Source organism: Hemicordylus capensis, chromosome 6 (assembly GCF_027244095.1).
Source record: "Hemicordylus capensis ecotype Gifberg chromosome 6, rHemCap1.1.pri, whole genome shotgun sequence".
Lineage (NCBI taxonomy): Eukaryota > Metazoa > Chordata > Lepidosauria > Squamata > Cordylidae > Hemicordylus > Hemicordylus capensis.
The window spans coordinates 5696385-5713602 of NC_069662.1; the positions used below are offsets into that span (position 1 = coordinate 5696385).

Below are 17218 nucleotides of genomic sequence, written 5' to 3' on the forward strand. Positions count from 1 at the left end.
GCTTCCACTGTCTGCTCCAGCTGCTTGCCCCAGAGTAAAAAAAAATCCACTCATGCACCACCTTCAGGAGGAGGGTGGTGCCTTCCCTGCACCCAGCATGCAGGGAGGCTGTGTTGGACCGGTTGCGTGCAGCCAGGCCCAGCACTGGTGTGCACTTCACTGCGGATCTCTGGACGAGCCACAGTGGGTTGCGCACTGCCTTCATGTCCCTGACAGCCCACTAGTGGGGGCATGGGGGTGAGAGGACATCCAGCTCTGCTGGACCTACAGTGGGTATAGGAAAAAATCACCCCCTTTGATAGACCTTAAATTCCGGTTCTCTTACATTCTGAAATGAAAACACAAAGAAAATTCCCTTCACCAGCTGTACTTATCCAATGCAACCTATAACATCCAACTGAAAAACATCACAGTTACAGTCCAGAAAAAGTGTCAGAGACAAAAAAACAAGAATTACTGAGATTGAAAAAGGATCACCCCCCCAATGTCAATATTTTGTTGAACCATCTTTTGCTTTAATAACAGCCTTGAGTCTGTTGGGATACTTCTCTATCAACCTTGCACATCTAGGCGGAGCAATATTTGCCCACTGCTTGCCCCCAGCAGCACTGCCACCACCACTACCACTTCTTCCCAGTGCAGCAGCACGGTTTCTCTGGAGTGGCACCAATGGAGCGGCCAGTGCCATCTCCGCGTTCTGCCGCTCGGTGGTTCACAGAGGGCTTCTCTGCTGTCTTGCCAGGGGGACAGGAGGACCTGCCTCTCCCTGCAGTCATGCTGAGCAGTCTGTTCTGCTCTACCTGACCAAGGGATGGAGCCATGCCAATTTTGGGCAACATGTCACCATGTCTGGCCAGACTTGGCAACCATTGTTGGTCGGTTCCTCTCATGCCTGCCAACCAGTGTCTCGAGCGAGAGGTTGTTCTCCATGGCCGGGGATGTGGTGATCCCTCTATGCTCACGTCTGGATGCTGAGTTGGCTGAGCAGCTGGTCTTCTTGAAGGCCAACCTCCCCCTGCTTGGCTACCTCAAGCAGGCTGTAGAAGGTGAGTGACTCGCATCACCCCCCTATGCAGTGCCTCCCATGTCACGGCAGCTCATCCCGACCAAGATGTGTCACAGTCTCTGTGTTCTGCTGCTGACACATCCAGACACGGACACAGGCACAGCCGCACTACCAGCCTGAGAATGGTGAATTTTAACCCTAAACGCACTAACCCTTTCGCAGAGCACATATGCACAGGTATACTATGCTTCCCCCTACATGATCTTAAGTCTGTAATGCAATTCAGATGCCTTGGTTTGGTTTGTTGTTGTGCCTGTGTATTTTGGTGACCTGATGGATGGGCACAGGACAGGTTCTCTCTCTCTCTCTCTCTCTCTCTCTCTGCATTTCTTTGCAATAAAGATTGGGTCATATTGTGACTTCTAGCATCACCAGTGTTTTTATTCAAACTAGATTGCTTGCATCTACAATAGGTTGTGCTGCTGGTGCCACAGGCTCCAATCTGTTGCAGAAATGTCAAAGAAATGTGCCAAAATATTGTGTACTGTTGTTGTCAGGTGGGGGCGCGGGGGGGGGGTAAACCTCGCTGTTCCACTGGCAGAATGTTGTTTTGCATCCTTACTTAACCTGCTTTTATGGCCGGGTGCCACAGATGTAGCTGTGTCTGTCTGTTGCTTGTGGATGAGAAATGCTTGGGGGAGGGAGGGCAGGGCACATGTGATGCTGTTGTTGGCCCTAGTCTGCAGCCCTAGTCTGCAGCATCTGTGATATCACACTTATTTACTTGCTTGTTGCTGGCTGCTGCTGTTACCCTGTATTCAGAGGGTGTGCGTGGGGCAGTGCATTTCATTGTTGTTGTTCCACACTGTTGTGTGTAGATCCATTGCATTTCTGGGATGGTGGTGGTGGGACACAGTGGATGTGGTGAGTGACACATAGGATGTGCATGACCTTTGGAAACCTTTTTCTTTGCAAAGCTCTGCTGTTGTTGTTGGCGATGTGTGCTGCATCCACCCTATGGGACAATGGGGACAGACAGTGCCCATTTCTGCCTGTGGGTGCCTCTTAGGAGTGCCACAGTGGGTCAGGCTACCAAGCAGATTTGAAAGGAATTGGGCAAAGGGTTGATTTTTAAAGAATTTGTGAGGTTTGTGTAACATTGAGGCATCTTTGGGGCAGAAAAGGGGCTTCAGGGGCAGATGTGTGGGTTGGGTGGTAGTGCCCCAATGGGTGCCTGCTACAATCCAGATTCCAAAGGAACTGGGCAAAGGGCTGATTTTTAAAGAATTTTTGAAGTTTGCGCATCTTTAACCTTCCCCCCTCCCCAGGGAATAATGGAGGTTTCAGCATCCCATAACTCCACTTGGGGGGCACCAGGGTGACCCAGAGTGAGTTGTGGTATAGTACACATAGGGTGCCAACCACCCCCATGCCCACAAGCCCATGGGGTACTGCATATTTTGTTTCTGATGTATTCTGAGTGTAGATTCTCTGGTAGCAAATGGGAGTAGATTCATTGTTTGTCATAGACTTCACAAATTCTTTAAAAAATCAGCCCTTTGACCAATTCCTTTGAAATGTGTGGTAGCAGCCACCCATTGGGGCACTACCACCCGATCCACTCTTCTGCCCCCGAAACCCCCTATCTGCTCCGAATCTGCCCCAAAGACATACCAACTTCAGAAACTCTTAAAAAATCAGCCCTTTGTCCAATTCCTTTCAAATCTTTGCACCCATTGGGCACTACTACCCACCACAACCCACCCTGGGCCACCTTGGTGCCACTCCCCCGGGGAGTTCTAACTAAGGCAGCTGAAATCCCCATTATTCCCTATGGGGAAAATCTTAAAGACACGAAAACTTCAACATTTCTTTAAAAATCACCCCTTTGCCCAATTTCTTTGAAATTAGGGTGTTAGCTTCCATCCGTTGGGCACTAATCCTCACTCTTTTAGCCCTGGGACGCCTTTTAAAAAATCCGAATCAATTCGGATTCGGATTTGGAAAATTTGGGTACAAATCGAATCAGGGGTGATTGGAGCGGTGTGTGTCAGATTTGGACCCAAAACAAATTGGGGGTGTTTCAATTTGGGTTCAAATCAAAACAAAAAATCGATTCATGCACATCCCTAGTTGGCATGTTTCTTGCGCAGGGCCGCCACCGTGGCCATGTGGTGGAGTGTGGCCTCCTCCAGGTCTTGCCGCATGTTCTGGAATTTGGTCTCCTGCTTCTTGTCCAGCTCAGTCTGCATGGAGGTGGCGCCACCCGCCTCTTCCAGCCGCTTGCTGATCCGCCTCTATCAACTCGTCCAGTTCTTCGATCTGCATCTGCATCCAAAAGAAGGAAGTCATTCCATTAGGAACATCTAGAGAAGCACATTCCAGGAAATGCTCCATTTCAAAGGACCATGCCTAGATTGAATACCTAAAGCAGGCCTGCTCAACTTTGGCCCCCCAATTGTTTTTGGACTACAACCCCCAGAATCCCCAGCCACAGTGGCCAATAGCCAGGAATTATGGGAGTTGTAGCCAGGGCTGTCCTAAAGACTACTCTGGAGATGTGAAGTGTAATTTTTTCTTGATTTCGAGCAACAGATGTTTAGAGAACTTTTGGTTTTGCTAATAGTACCTATTTGTCTCTGCCCAGAAATGCTGGGTTTCGGTCATCATTTTGATCCTGAGCTTAGAAGAAATCTTGTCATTGAGGTTAATATGCATCTTCACTTGAGCCAACATCATCATCATCATCATCATCATCATCATCATCATCATCATCATCAGTTTTATTATGGCCATTGGCCAGCAAAAATGGTAGTAACAAATATACACAATACGTCAATAAAACAATGCTAAAACACAATATGACAGATTACAATCAATAATAATAAATTATTTAAAAACAACAGACAGCTCTCGCAGTTAGGCACTTAATAGGGACCTCAACCTAATAGCAATACAGAAAAATTTAGCCACAACTGCTGTAGTCCCAGGGCTCGAATCCGCGAGGCAGTAATAAGTATAAAAGAGATCACACCTTCCCGGAAATTTAAGTAACAAAGGGGAGATGAGCTCTTCTCTAGCGTCCCGATACAACGGGCAGTACAACAACACATGGGTGACAGTTTCCAAAAGGCCAACGCCACAAGGGCAGAAAACTGCAACAGGGTTATCTTTTGCAAACCTCCGATCCAAAAGAGAAGAGGGCAACACATTGAACTGGGCCCGGGCAAATGCAGCCCAAAATTTGGAAAAATGTAGTGTTGTCAAATAACTAGCACCTCTATCTCCCCAGGGTGGCAAAATCCCAAAATGTAAAGGGGAGCAAGTCCTATTGGCTGAAGACATAAGTTCCTGCCGTTCAATATCGTGCAACCGGAGAAATAATATTGCCTTCACCTTATTATATTCCCAAGTGAGGAGTTCTGAAGGAGAAAGTCCCAGTTGAATAATTTTATTATTTACAAATGTTAGCCAAGGGTTAGGATAAGAATCCACCCATAGATGTTGGAAAAAAGAAAATTCCTGAATCTCAGAACAGAGTTTACTCCATCTAGCGAAAGTAAGCTCCCAGGCTTTACAGACAATAGAGAAAGACCCAGATTCCAAACATAGAGCAGAATAAGGCACAAATCTAGGCACTGCAAAAATTGCTCTCAGAAAAATAGACTGTACTCTCTCCAGTTCAGCTGTTACACCCTGGATCCATAGCGGGACTCCAGAAAGTAGTTGGGCCACGATCTTAGCACGAAATACCTGGAGTGCCATGGGAACAAACTGGCCCCCTTTAGAGTAGTAAAATCGCAAAAAGGCACTAAGGGTATTGCGGGCTTTGTGAATTGAAGACAGCCTTTGGGTTTTCCAGTTTAGATGATATTGAAATGATATGCCTAAATATTTATAGTAAACCTGCTCAATGTGGTTCTGATTTATTACCCATTTATATAGTTTCCTGGATTTAGAGAAAACCAGGACCTTTGTTTTTTTGTAGTTAACTGATAGTTTGTTATCATTGCAGTAGCCGGCAAAAGCACGCAACAGTCTTTGTAAACCTAATCTGGACTGAGATAACACGGCTGCGTCATCGGCATAGTGTAAAATGAGCACTCGTTTGTTAGCCAGCTTCAGGGCATGAGAGACCACACTCTCCAGAAATGGAGCCAAATCATTGATAAAGAGATTGAACAGTGTCGGGGCCAAGACACAGCCCTGTCTAACCCCTCGAGTAGAGGGGATAGAATCAGTTTGGGCCCCATTGATAGCATATCTAACCCGTAATGAGGAATTGGAATAAAGCTGCATCATCAAAAATAGTAATCTCTTATCTATTGTTGTTTTTTCAAGTTTAGACCATAATAAATATCTGGAGATAGAATCAAACGCGGATTTAAAGTCAATAAAGGCAACAAAAAATTTACATTTGGGGCTGCTAGAGTATTTCTTTGCTAGATGGTGCAAGATCATACAATGATCGAGAGTAGAGCGGCCTGCTCTAAAGTCTGCTTGTTCAATCCCGAAAATTTGATTTTCTGAGATCCATGCCTCAAGCTTATCCAAAAGGTATAATTTGCCAACCACTGACAGCAAACTAATGGGTCGATAATTGGATGGGTCTGAATGGGAACCATTTTTGAATATGGGAACCACTATTGCTGATTTCCATTGCTCTGGAACAACACCTGAACTATTGATCGATGTAAATAAATTAGCTAGAACTAAAGCCCACCATTCTATATTAGATTTTAATAGTTCAGGAAGAATAAGATCAGGACCAGGAGCTTTTCCATTTTTAAGGTGACCTATTAGATCCGTTATTTCAGCGGGCGTAACAGGAGGCCAACGGGGCAACTCCCCAATCAGAGGGGGAACAAAGATCTGGCTAGGCTGGGCATCATTATAGACAGCAAAAAAATGAGATTCCCACGATCTAGCTGGAATTTTACAAGGGATATTAACCTGGCCGGTTGCCGAAACCAATCTCCCAAAAGTGTGGCTATCTTTATTAGTAGTGGCCATGATAAGCTTGTTCCAGACATTTCGCAATGCTTGTTGTTTAGCATATTTAAGACTACTTTTGTATGCCTTTTTAATCTGATAGTAGATTGATGGGACTGTTTGTTCTGTACCCGATCTGTATTCTCTATAGATACTCAGCAGTTGTTTACGTGAAGCCCTGCAATGCAGATCAAACCAGTTATTAGCTGCTCTTTTACTATAGGTCTGTGTGGAATGTAGCTTACTACAATGTAGGAACTTTTGCATAAAAGCAGTTTCTAATTTCCCGTATGCAACAATTGTTTGAGGTCCCAGATGAGCTTGCACAATGGAATCAAATAAATCTCTACCTTTGGGAGAATCATAGAACCTGGAGATCTAACAGTTGAGCCAACATGCCCCCCCACGCCGCACAACACATTTCACGGCCCCAGTTGGTGAGAATTTAAAAGGGGGGGGGAATTCAAGCCAAAAGTTATCCAACTCAGGCTGAAAGTTCTACCACTGTGAATCTGGTTCTCCCAGGTGCTCCAGATTCAAGCTGGAAGTTTTCTACTGAACACTTCCGGCTCAGCCTTAATAAACAGACCCAGACCTGCCCTCCACATTTTACCTGGAGCTCTTTGATCTTCTTCTGCAGCCAGCGACCCAATGCTTCCTCAAATTCAGTTCTAGCATTCAGCATGTTGAGCTTAAATTCTATCCTGGGGGAGAAAAGAGACAATTTGGATCCAGCAAGGGAGCGGCTTGCAGACCTGTGCGGGTCCCATTTGTAAAAGGGCTGCGGAGTTGATTGTACAAGGAAACAACCTACTTTTCCAGATTCCCATCCAGCTGTTGTTTGTCGTTCTCAAAATCCATGATGCTCTCTTGGGTCAGCTTCAAGTCGCTTTCCAGCTTCGGCCATTCTAGGCCCATCCGGATCTTCTTTTCTTGCTCGGAGGAGCCCTCCAACTATTGAGCAAAGGAAGTAAGACATCTGGCCCAGAATCTAAGCAAGACATTGCTACCCAAGTTTCCTTCCACACCAGATACAAGGTCCTCCTTTCAACAAAACTAAAAAAAGGACCAGCCTGGTGGCCCAGGTCCCAGGCTGAAGTACTTACATCATCCACCTGTTGCTGCAGCTTAAGCTTGGCTTTTGTGAGGGTGTTGACCTTGTCTTCCTTGGCTTGTAGGTCACCCAGAGCTTGCTGGTGGGTCTCCTGCAGAGCCTTCTTTTCCTCGGTCAACTTGATAATGATCTCATCCAGGCCAGCCATCTCTTCTGTGAGGTTCTTAACCTGCGGTCATGTCACAGGTTAGGGCAAGAGTTCCCAACCTTAGATCCCCAGATGTTGTTGGACTAGAACTCCCACCATCCCAGTCTCCACCCAGTCCAGACAACATCAACAAAGCTTCTTGGAGTGCTTGGTGAAGACAATTTTCACCTTTTCTCAAGTATTGCCTTCCTTTCTCAGCCCTTACCTTATTCTCCGTGGCATGCTTCTCTTTCTCCACTTTAGCCAGGGTCAGCTCGAGTGCAGTCCAACTCTCTGTGGGAAAAGGCTGAGCAGGACCTAGTAGAGAGGAGATCAAGAGAAGCTGCAGGGTTGCACAGGAGAACAGCTACCCAGTGGGAATAAGCTTGTGGGGCTGAGAGGCAAAGAGATTTCACCAAGAGGCATGGAGGAGAAGGCAGGAGAGAGGAGGAGATGTAAACTCACCTGTAGCATCCTGTCTGGAAGGAAATGGCATGCTGTCTCTGGGCAAAAGGAGCCCCAGAAATAGGAAGAAGACGCTGGACTGCATAGTGAGGTCCCAAGTGAATGCCCAGCTGTCTGCTAGGTCTCCTTATATCATGTAGCAGGAGAGTGTGTGGGGTGAAATTTTCCAGTCCTGTAGCCCCACTCAGACATTCTGGAAGGAAGAGTCTGGCAGCCAGTGAGGCTTTTGGGCAATCCTTCCAGAATCACATGTATTATTGGAAGCTGTTTGGAAAGAGTGACATTTATGGCGACACTCAGCAGATGTACCTCATGTTCCCATCAGCAGACCTACGATCTGTTCTCCCTTTGTCCTCTTCTGCATGAAAAACACCTACCAAAAGAACATCATTTAATTCCAAGTGCATGATGCCATTTTGCAAACTATTTAACTTGGAGATAAACTATTAGGTTTGAAATATATTTTGTTGCACAGTATCCAGTATCCAGAGTATGTTAGTGATGACCAAGTCCCAGTGAGACTGCTGACCAGCTACAACCTTATGAGGATTTGGCAGGCCGGGCTTCAGTGCTGAATGCTCTGAATGCTCTAAAAGACACAAATTATCACCTATAAAGCTTAGGTCCTGGGTATTTCAGAGAGCATCTTCTTTGCTGTGAGCCCCACCACCTGTTAAGATCATCTGGAGAGGTTTGTCTGTGGTTGCCGCCAACTCATCTGGAGGCTACTCAGGAACAGGCTTTCTCTGTTGCTGCCCCTGGACTTTGGAATGAGCTCCCTGTTGAAATAACAACCTCCCCATCTCTGGCAACTTAAAAAAAGGCACTGAAGAGACATTTATTCACCCAGGCTTTTAATTAGATTCATAGTTTTACAATTTTTTATACTGGGTTTTAAATGTTTTTAATGTTTTAATTTAATTTAATCTGATATTATACCAATCTCACTTCCTACCATTTTCCTTCTGGGTTCAGAAGTGCCGGCTCTTCCCTTGTAAGCCTTAAATTAGGGGTGTGCTGCACTGGTTCGATTTGAACTGTTAACAGCCAATTCTTGAACACAATTTCAAACCAAACTGATCTGATGGTTTGATATTCGTTTTGTCAGGTTGCTTGCATTCCCCCCTCCCCCTCCATTTCTGATTGGTTTTCTGCTACTGGCTAGCAATCTCTCTTCTCCAGGTTGGCCTGTTATTCAAATCAGTGTTATTTACTGATCTGGCTTTTCTTTACGGTTATCGACAAGTCTCCCCACAGAGATTCTCTGGCAGCTCAAACTGCCCTTTGCCCCTCCCCCACCGACCGCCTTCCTCAGCCAGTGGGCGGCCACCAGGTGACTGTTTGGCTCTTCCATGGAATATTGGCATTTAAACCAGCCAATCAGGGCAGATCTAAAGTGATCTCTGCCTTCAAAGCCAAGCTCCCAGTCTTTAGAAAACAATGCATGGTTGATTGTTCTGATAAATGACAGGAAAACAATTCTCTGGTATATACATTTATTGAAGCATACCCTATGTTTTATTGAATCATATGATACAAAATTATACAAACTAGCTGGAATGGGCACACAGGGTCTGCGCCTCTAGTTCTGCCCACCTGCCAGCCCACCCACCGGACCACCACTGCTGATTTCTTTCACAGCCCACCCACTGCCGCCATTGCTGTTTTCTCTCCCCACCTGCCCTGCTGCCATTTTGTTCCCCTCTCACCCACCACCATTTTATTTCCCCCCTCACCTCCCGCACCGCTGCTTTCATCTTCCCTTGCTGGCAGCTTGCTCACGAACTCTTGCAGGAGCTACCATGCATGGGATTAGCGACAGGTACGCCTAAGAGAAATACAGAGAGAGATGGGTTAGGCTTTAGGTGACACAAGGCTATTTGGTTTTTTTTTCTGCGGCAGACTAACCCCGCAACTGGCTCTCAAAGTAGCTTTGTTAACAAAAATATGTAAAGCTGGAATGCATGATTAAGTTTTTTTTTAAAAAGTAGAAACCACAGCTAGAAGAATCAGCATAAGCTGCAGAATCCAAGCATTATCAGTGATACATAATTAAAATCACTAGCTACACTTAAAAGATAAAAACAGAACAGCCCCGCCCCTAGGTGGCCATTTCCCTGGCTCCCCTTGGCCCTCTCGGAGTTGGCCAGTGACCAAGATGCCACCCAGGTCACTATGGTCTGTTTGGTCACCGTCTTCTACCCCCATGGTTACAGTTCAGTGGAATTCAGGAGCCCTCTCTGTTGGCCTCCAGATGGTCCCTGAGGGATTGGACACATCCAGCAACCACTACAATCTCAGCCAGAATATGGGCCCATCAACTGTTCCTGTGCAGAATTACAGAACTAGCTACCAGTCCCCAGAGTTGAGTGTGATGTCAGAGGTGAGTCTGGCAGACACTTGGTGGCTCCCCCTGAACTGGAAACAGATATGAGCCTCCATTGCACATTAGTTTCAACACCCACACAACTGTGTAAAGTGTGCACAGGTACAGATCTGCCCGCAGCTACAGTTATGTTATGTTGCACGCAAGTACAGCGGTATATCCTACCTATCTGTTTGCTGTAGTGCAGGGCCTCTGGCCAGCTTCCCTTTTAAAATGAACACGGAGCAGTCGTCTGAATGCAGGTACAACATAATGTTTGAATAGGGCCCTGGTAAAGGAGATTTCAGAAATGCTGAATATGTGGAAAGACAGAGAATACTTACAAAAGGTTTGGTGTGAAGCTCTTAGGTTTGTCTAGCACCAGCAGTATGTGATGCCCTGTAGCCAATGCAAAATGTTCCCTGCCCCATAACTCACATAACAAATGGTTCTTCTTCTAAGGTTGCTACAGCTATTTGTACAGGGCGCGAACCCTACCCCTCATTCCATGAAATGCTCCGTTTCAAAGGACCATGCCTAGATTGAATAACCTAAAGCAGGCCTGCTCAACTTTGGCCCCCCAATTGTTTTTGAACTACAACCCCCAGAATCCCTAGCCACAGTGGCCAATAGCCAGGAATTATGGGAGTTGTGGCCAGGGCTCTCCTAAAGACTACTCTGGAGATGTGAAGTGTAATCTTTTCTTGATTTCGAGCAACAGATCTTTAGAGAACTTTTGGTTTTGCTCAGGTAGTACCTATTTGTCTCTGCCCAGAAATGCTGGGTTTCGGTCATCATTTTGATCCTGAGCTTAGAAGAAATCTTGTCATTGAGGTTAATATGCATCTTCTCTTGGGCCAACATGCCCCCCACCCCGCACAACACATTTCACGGCCCCAGTTGGTGAGAATTTAAAATGGGGGGGGGATGGAATTCAAGCCCAAAGTTATCCAACTCAGGCTGAAAGTTCTACCACTGTGAATCTGGTTCTCCCAGGTTCTCCAGATTCAAGCTGGAAGTTTTCTACTGAACACTTCCGGCTCAGCCTTAATAAACACACCCAGACCTGCCCTCCACATTTTACCTGGAGCTCTTTGATCTTCTTCTGCAGCCAGCGACCCAATGCTTCCTCAAATTCAGTTCTAGCGTTCAGCATGTTGAGCTTAAATTCTATCCTGGGGGAGAAAAGAGACAATTTGGATCCAGCAAGGGAGTGGCTTGCAGACCTTGCGGGTTCCATTTGTAAAAGGGCTGCGGAGTTGATTGTACAAGGAAACAACCTACTTTTCCAGAATCCCATCCAGCTGTTGTTTGTCGTTCTCAAAATCCATGATGCTCTCTTGGGTCAGCTTCAAGTCGCTTTCCAGCTTCGGCCATTCTAGGCCCATCCGGATCTTCTTTTCTTGCTCGGAGGAGCCCTCCAACTATTGAGCAAAGGAAGTAAGACATCTGGCCCAGAATCTAAGCAAGACATTGCTACCCAAGTTTCCTTCCACACCAGATACAAGGTCCTCCTTTCAACAAAACTAAAAAAAGGACCAGCCTGGTGGCCCAGGTCCCAGGCTGAAGTACTTACATCATCCACCTGTTGCTGCAGCTTAAGCTTGGCTTTTGTGAGGGTGTTGACCTTGTCTTCCTTGGCTTGTAGGTCATCCAGAGCTTGCTGGTGGGTCTCCTGCAGAGCCTTCTTTTCCTCGGGCAACTTGATAATGATCTCATCCAGGCCAGCCATCTCTTCTGTGAGGTTCTTAACCTGCGGTCATGTCACAGGTTAGGGCAAGGGTTCCCAACCTTAGATCCCCAGATGTTGTTGGACTAGAACTCCCACCATCCCAGTCTCCACCCAGTCCAGACAACATCAACAAAGCTTCTTGGAGTGCTTGGTGAAGACTATTTTCACCTTTTCTCAAGTATTGCCTTCCTTTCTCAGCCCTTACCTTATTCTCCGTGGCATGCTTCTCTTTCTCCACTTTAGCCAGGGTCAGCTCGAGTGCAGTCCAACTCTCTGTGGGAAAAGGCTGAGCAGGACCTAGTAGAGAGGAGATCAAGAGAAGCCTGCAGGGATACATACGAGCACAGCTACCCAGTGGGAATAAGCTTGTGGGGCTGAGAGGCAAAGAGATTTCACCAAGAGGCATGGAGGAGAAGGCAGGAGAGAGGAGGAGATGTAAACTCACCTGTAGCATCCTGTCTGGAAGGAAATGGCATGCTGTCTCTGGGCAAAAGGAGCCCCAGAAATAGGAAGAAGACACTGGACTGCATAGTGAGGTCCCAAGTGAATGCCCAGCTGTCTGCTAGGTCTCCTTATATCATGTAGCAGGAGAGTGTGTGGGGTGAAATTTTCCAGTCCTGTAGCCCCACTCAGACTTTCTGGAAGGAAGAGTCTGGCAGCCAGTGAGGCTTTTGGGCAATCCTTCCAGAATCACACGTATTATTGGAAGCTGTTTGGAAAGAGTGACATTTATGGCGACACTCAGCAGATGTACCTCATGTTCCCATCAGCAGACCTACGATCTGTTCTCCCTTTGCCCTCTTCTGCATGAAAAACACCTACCAAAAGAACATCATTTAATTCCAAGTGCATGATGCCATTTTGCAAACTATTTAACTTGGAGATAAACTATTAGGTTTGAAATATATTTTGTTGCACAGTATCCAGTATCCAGAGTATGTTAGTGATGACCAAGTCCCAGTGAGACTGCTGACCAGCTACAACCTTATGAGGATTTGGCAGGCCGGGCTTCAGTGCTGAATGCTCTGAATGCTCTAAAAGACACAAATTATCACCTATAAAGCTTAGGTCCTGGGTATTTCAGAGAGCATCTTCTTTGCTGTGAGCCCCACCACCTGTTAAGATCATCTGGAGAGGTTTGTCTGTGGTTGCCGCCAACTCATCTGGCTCTCAATGTAGCTTTGTTAACAAAAATATGTAAAGCTGGAATGCATGATTAAGTTTTTTTTTAAAAAGTAGAAACTACAGCTAGAAGAATCAGCATAAGCAGCAGAATCCAAGCATTATCAGTGATACATAATTAACATCACTAGCTACACTTAAAAGATAAAAACAGAACAGCCCCGCCCCTAGGTGGCCATTTCCCTGGCTCCCCTTGGCCCTCTCGGAGTTGGCCAGTGACCAAGATGCCACCCAGGTCACTATGGTCTGTTTGGTCACCGTCTTCTACCCCCACGGTTACAGTTCAGTGGAATTCAGGAGCCCTCTCTGTTGGCCTCCAGATGGTCCCTGAGGGATTGGACACATCCAGCAACCACTACAATCTCAGCCAGAATATGGGCCCATCAACTGTTCCTGTGCAGAATTACAGAACTAGCTACCAGTCCCCAGAGTTGAGTGTGATGTCAGAGGTGAGTCTGGCAGACACTTGGTGGCTCCCCCTGAACTGGAAACAGATATGAGCCTCCATTGCACATTAGTTTCAACACCCACACAACTGTGTAAAGTGTGCACAGGTACAGATCTGCCCGCAGCTACAGTTATGTTATGTTGCACGCAAGTACAGCGGTATATCCTACCTATCTGTTTGCTGTAGTGCAGGGCCTCTGGCCAGCTTCCCTTTTAAAATGAACACGGAGCAGTCGTCTGAATGCAGGTACAACATAATGTTTGAATAGGGCCCTGGTAAAGGAGATTTCAGAAATGCTGAATATGTGGAAAGACAGAGAATACTTACAAAAGGTTTGGTGTGAAGTTCTTAGGTTTGCCCAGCACCAGCAGTATGTGATGCCCTGTAGCCAATGCAAAATGTTCCCTGCCCCATAACTCACATAACAAATAGTTCTTCTTCTAAGGTTTCTACAGCTATTTGTATAGGGTGTGAATGATCGTAAATGTCTTGTTTTCTGAGCCAGAGGAGTCACAATCCATGCCCAGTGAACAAACAAGGAAGAACAGCCAAAATCTCTAAATGGCAGAGTCAGAACACTGCAGCATCTGCTTCTGGTGCTCTTGTTGCTGATGCCTTGTGGGGATTCTTTTTAACACCCCCTTGGGTGGACCTACAGTATGACAATGATACACGGAGGCAACAGCCTTGATTAGGTGCCGTCAAGTCGGTGTCTACTCTTAGCGACCACATAGATGGATTCTCTCCAGGATGATCTGTCTTCAGCTTGGCCTTTAAGGTCTCTCAGTGGTGCCTTCATTGCTGTCATCTTCAAGTCCATCCACCTTGCTGCTAGCTGTCCTCTTCTTCTCTTTCCTTCAACTTTCCCCAGAATTATGGACTTCTCAAGGGAGCTGTGTTTTCGCGTAATGTAACCAAAGTATGATAGTTTGAGCCTGGTCATTTGTACCTTGAGTGGAAGTTCTGGATAGATTTGTTCTATGATCCATTTGTTTGTTTTCCTGGCTGTCCATTGTAACATCTCAATTCTTCATTGTCATTTCTGAGGTTGGTTGCTGTACCCGTTGTCATTAGTTTAGTCTTCTTGGCATTTAGTTGAAGTCCCATTTTTACACTTTGCTCTGTGATTTTCTTTACTAGAGCTTGCAAATCATCCACATTCTCAGCTATCAGAGTGGTCTCATCAGTGTAGTGCAAGTTATTGATGTTTCTTCCTCCAAATTTAAAACCACGCTCATCTTCTTCCAGTCCAGCTTCTCTCAGTATATGTTCAGCATATAAGTTTAATGAAGTAAACAGCCTTGTCTTTGCCAATCTGGAACCAGTCTGTTTCACCATGTTCCTTCCATACTGTGGCTTCCTGTCCTGTATAGGTTTCTCATGAGAACAATGAGACATACTGGGACACTTATTTTCCTAAGGATATTCCACAACTTGACATGGTTGATGCAATCAAAAGATTTTCTGTAGTCAATAAAGCACATATTAACTTCTTTTTTGTATTCTTTGGCTTTCTCAATTATCCAGTGTGCATCAGCAATGATTTCTCTCGTTCCTCTGCCTTTTCTGAAACCAGATTGAACATCCAGCATTTCCCTTTCCACATTGGGCTCTAATTTGCGTTGAATGATCCTGAGCATTATTTTGCCAGCATGTGAAATTAAGGATAGTGTGTGATGGTTTGCGCAATCTGTTCAGTCTCCTTTCTTTGGTATGGTTATGCAGACTGACCTCTTCCAAACTGTTGGCCATTGTGTCGTTGTCAAAATTTGCTGGCATTGTTTGGTGAGAGCCTAGACTAATTCTTCTTCTGTTGCCTGCCATATTTCTGTAGCTATTCCATCAATTCCTGTAGCCTTCTGATTTGGTAGTGAGCCATGTTTGGAAGGGCGGTATAGAAATCAAACTAACTAACTAACTAACTAACTAACTAAAGAATGACTGGAGTGCTGATCTAACTTCATCTTCCCGTACTAGGGGTTCTTGCAGGTAGGGAATATCTTCTAGAGAATATCTTGGATGCAGATGTCCCTTCTGTACAGATTTTCAATATACTCCTTCCATCTCTGTTTGATCTTCTCTGAATCAGTTACTATCTGTCCTTTAGCATCCCTTAACATACTCATTTGAGGTTGGAACCTCCTTCTGAGTATTTTGGAAAACTTGCCTTGTTTTTCTGTGTCTATTTCCACCCTCAAGGTCTTTACAGATGTCATTGTAGTACTGCTCCTTGTCTCTGTTAAAACAGCTTTCTAAAATTCCCTATTAATTTTTGTTTGTTTGTTTAACATATTTGTAAACCTCCCAAAATGCAAGTCTCTGGGTGGTTTACAACAAAACAATAAAAAAACAAAACAACAACAACAAAAAACAAATAAAAAGGTTAGATTGTTAAAAACAATCTAAAATTTTAAAGATTAAAACTATTAAAAATCAGACCATTAAAACATACTTACCTGTATGTAGTAAGAAGTAACTTATAAATCTGTATTTTGTTGGTTGTCATGTCTATTGCTGTTTTCTGGTCTTGGACTAGAGCAATAAATCTATCTATCTATATATTTCTCCTGGGTGTGCCCAGGAGAAATGCGTCCCGGCAGCCCAGCTGATTGGCTGGGCTGCGGGGGCGCCTGATTGGTCCTGGCGCACCCAGGAGAACGGCGGCGGCCATGGCCGGGGAACCAGGCGGGCCCGGCCGCGGAGTCGAGGAGGCGGGCCTGGCCGGGCCTGGCCGCGGAGGCGAGGTGGCGGGCCTGGCCGGGCCCGGCGGCACTCTTGGGCCCGGCCGTGGCGACGGGCCCGGCGGCGGCAGCAGCACTCTCCGACCCGGCGGCGGGGGCACTCTCGGGCCCGGCGGCGGCGGGGGCACTCTCGGGCCCGGCCGCGGCACCCTCGGGCCCGGCGGCGGCGGCGGCACTCTCAGGCCCGGAGGCGGCACTCTCGGGCCTGTCCGTGGAAGTAAGGCGGCGGGCCCGGCCGCAGCGCAGGCGGCGGTGGGCCCGGCCGCACTAGAGGCACAGATGCTCTGTGCCCGGGCCCACTAGTATATATTATTTCTCCTGGGTGTGCCATAGAATGTGCGTCCTGGCACCCAGCCTGATTGGCTGGGCGGCGGAGCTGCCTGATTGGCTGGCGCACCTAGGAGAATTGTCCGGCCGGGCGGCTGCAGAGGCCAAGCGGTGGGCCCGGCGCTGTGGCAGTAGTGGGCCAGGCGGTGGTGGCGGCGGCAGCAGGCCAGGCCGCAGTGGCGGTGGGAGAATTGGCTTGCCGGGCAGCCATGGAGACGAGGTGGCAGACCCGGTGAGGCGTGGCAGCAGTAGTGGGCAATGGCCGGGCAGCCGTGGAGGCAAAATTTTATTTAGCTCTAGGAATGAGGTACCGATATCGCGAAACGGCGAGTATCCAGAATAGCTGTTCGACTGCGACTTGTTTAGTTTGCATTCCTGCATCAGGGCGTGCAGTGGACTTTATCTTTGATTTACAACATCTTTTGAAGCCACGCTTGACTGGTTCTCTGCAATTGGGAATTTTCCCTCCTGCCTGGATGATACTGAGCATTCTCAAACAAGCCAGCACCCCCCTTTCTTTTGCCCTGCTCAGCTACATCTCTATACGTTCAGTTTGCATTCTCCTGAAAGGGCATGAGGGTTAAGTTAAGTGACTGATGACTTCCACACTCTATTGAGACGACGTCTGATGCAGCTCTTCTGTAATTTGGAACTTCCACTATTGTATGGATGACATTGAACTTTGCCCATTTATTCAGCAGCCCTATTTTGCCTTGCTG

At 46.7% G+C, this 17218-nt stretch overlaps 1 protein-coding gene across 10 annotated transcripts; it reads right to left on the minus strand.

Moving 5' to 3' along the window:
• Positions 1 to 351: 351 nt before the first annotated feature.
• Positions 352 to 16071, minus strand: LOC128332137 (myosin-6-like). Of its 10 annotated transcripts, XR_008310568.1 has the most exons (9): positions 15888 to 16071; positions 13601 to 13703; positions 12007 to 12510; positions 11646 to 11822; positions 11354 to 11493; positions 11154 to 11244; positions 10256 to 10358; positions 9441 to 9532; positions 7789 to 8077 (listed from the first exon to the last, which is right to left on the minus strand). XR_008310568.1 is itself a non-coding variant. In XM_053266500.1 (7 exons), exons 2-7 carry the CDS (start codon positions 7787 to 7789, stop codon positions 3248 to 3250), a joined length of 672 nt encoding a protein of 223 aa, XP_053122475.1. In that variant the 5' UTR covers positions 7790 to 7968; positions 8660 to 8988; the 3' UTR covers positions 352 to 3247. The 10 variants fall into 10 exon arrangements, 5 of the variants coding, with proteins under 5 accessions (XP_053122475.1, XP_053122476.1, XP_053122472.1 ...); XR_008310569.1 differs by lacking the exon at positions 13601 to 13703; XR_008310567.1 differs by having other exon boundaries at positions 12007 to 13703.
• Positions 16072 to 17218: the final 1147 nt, after the last annotated feature.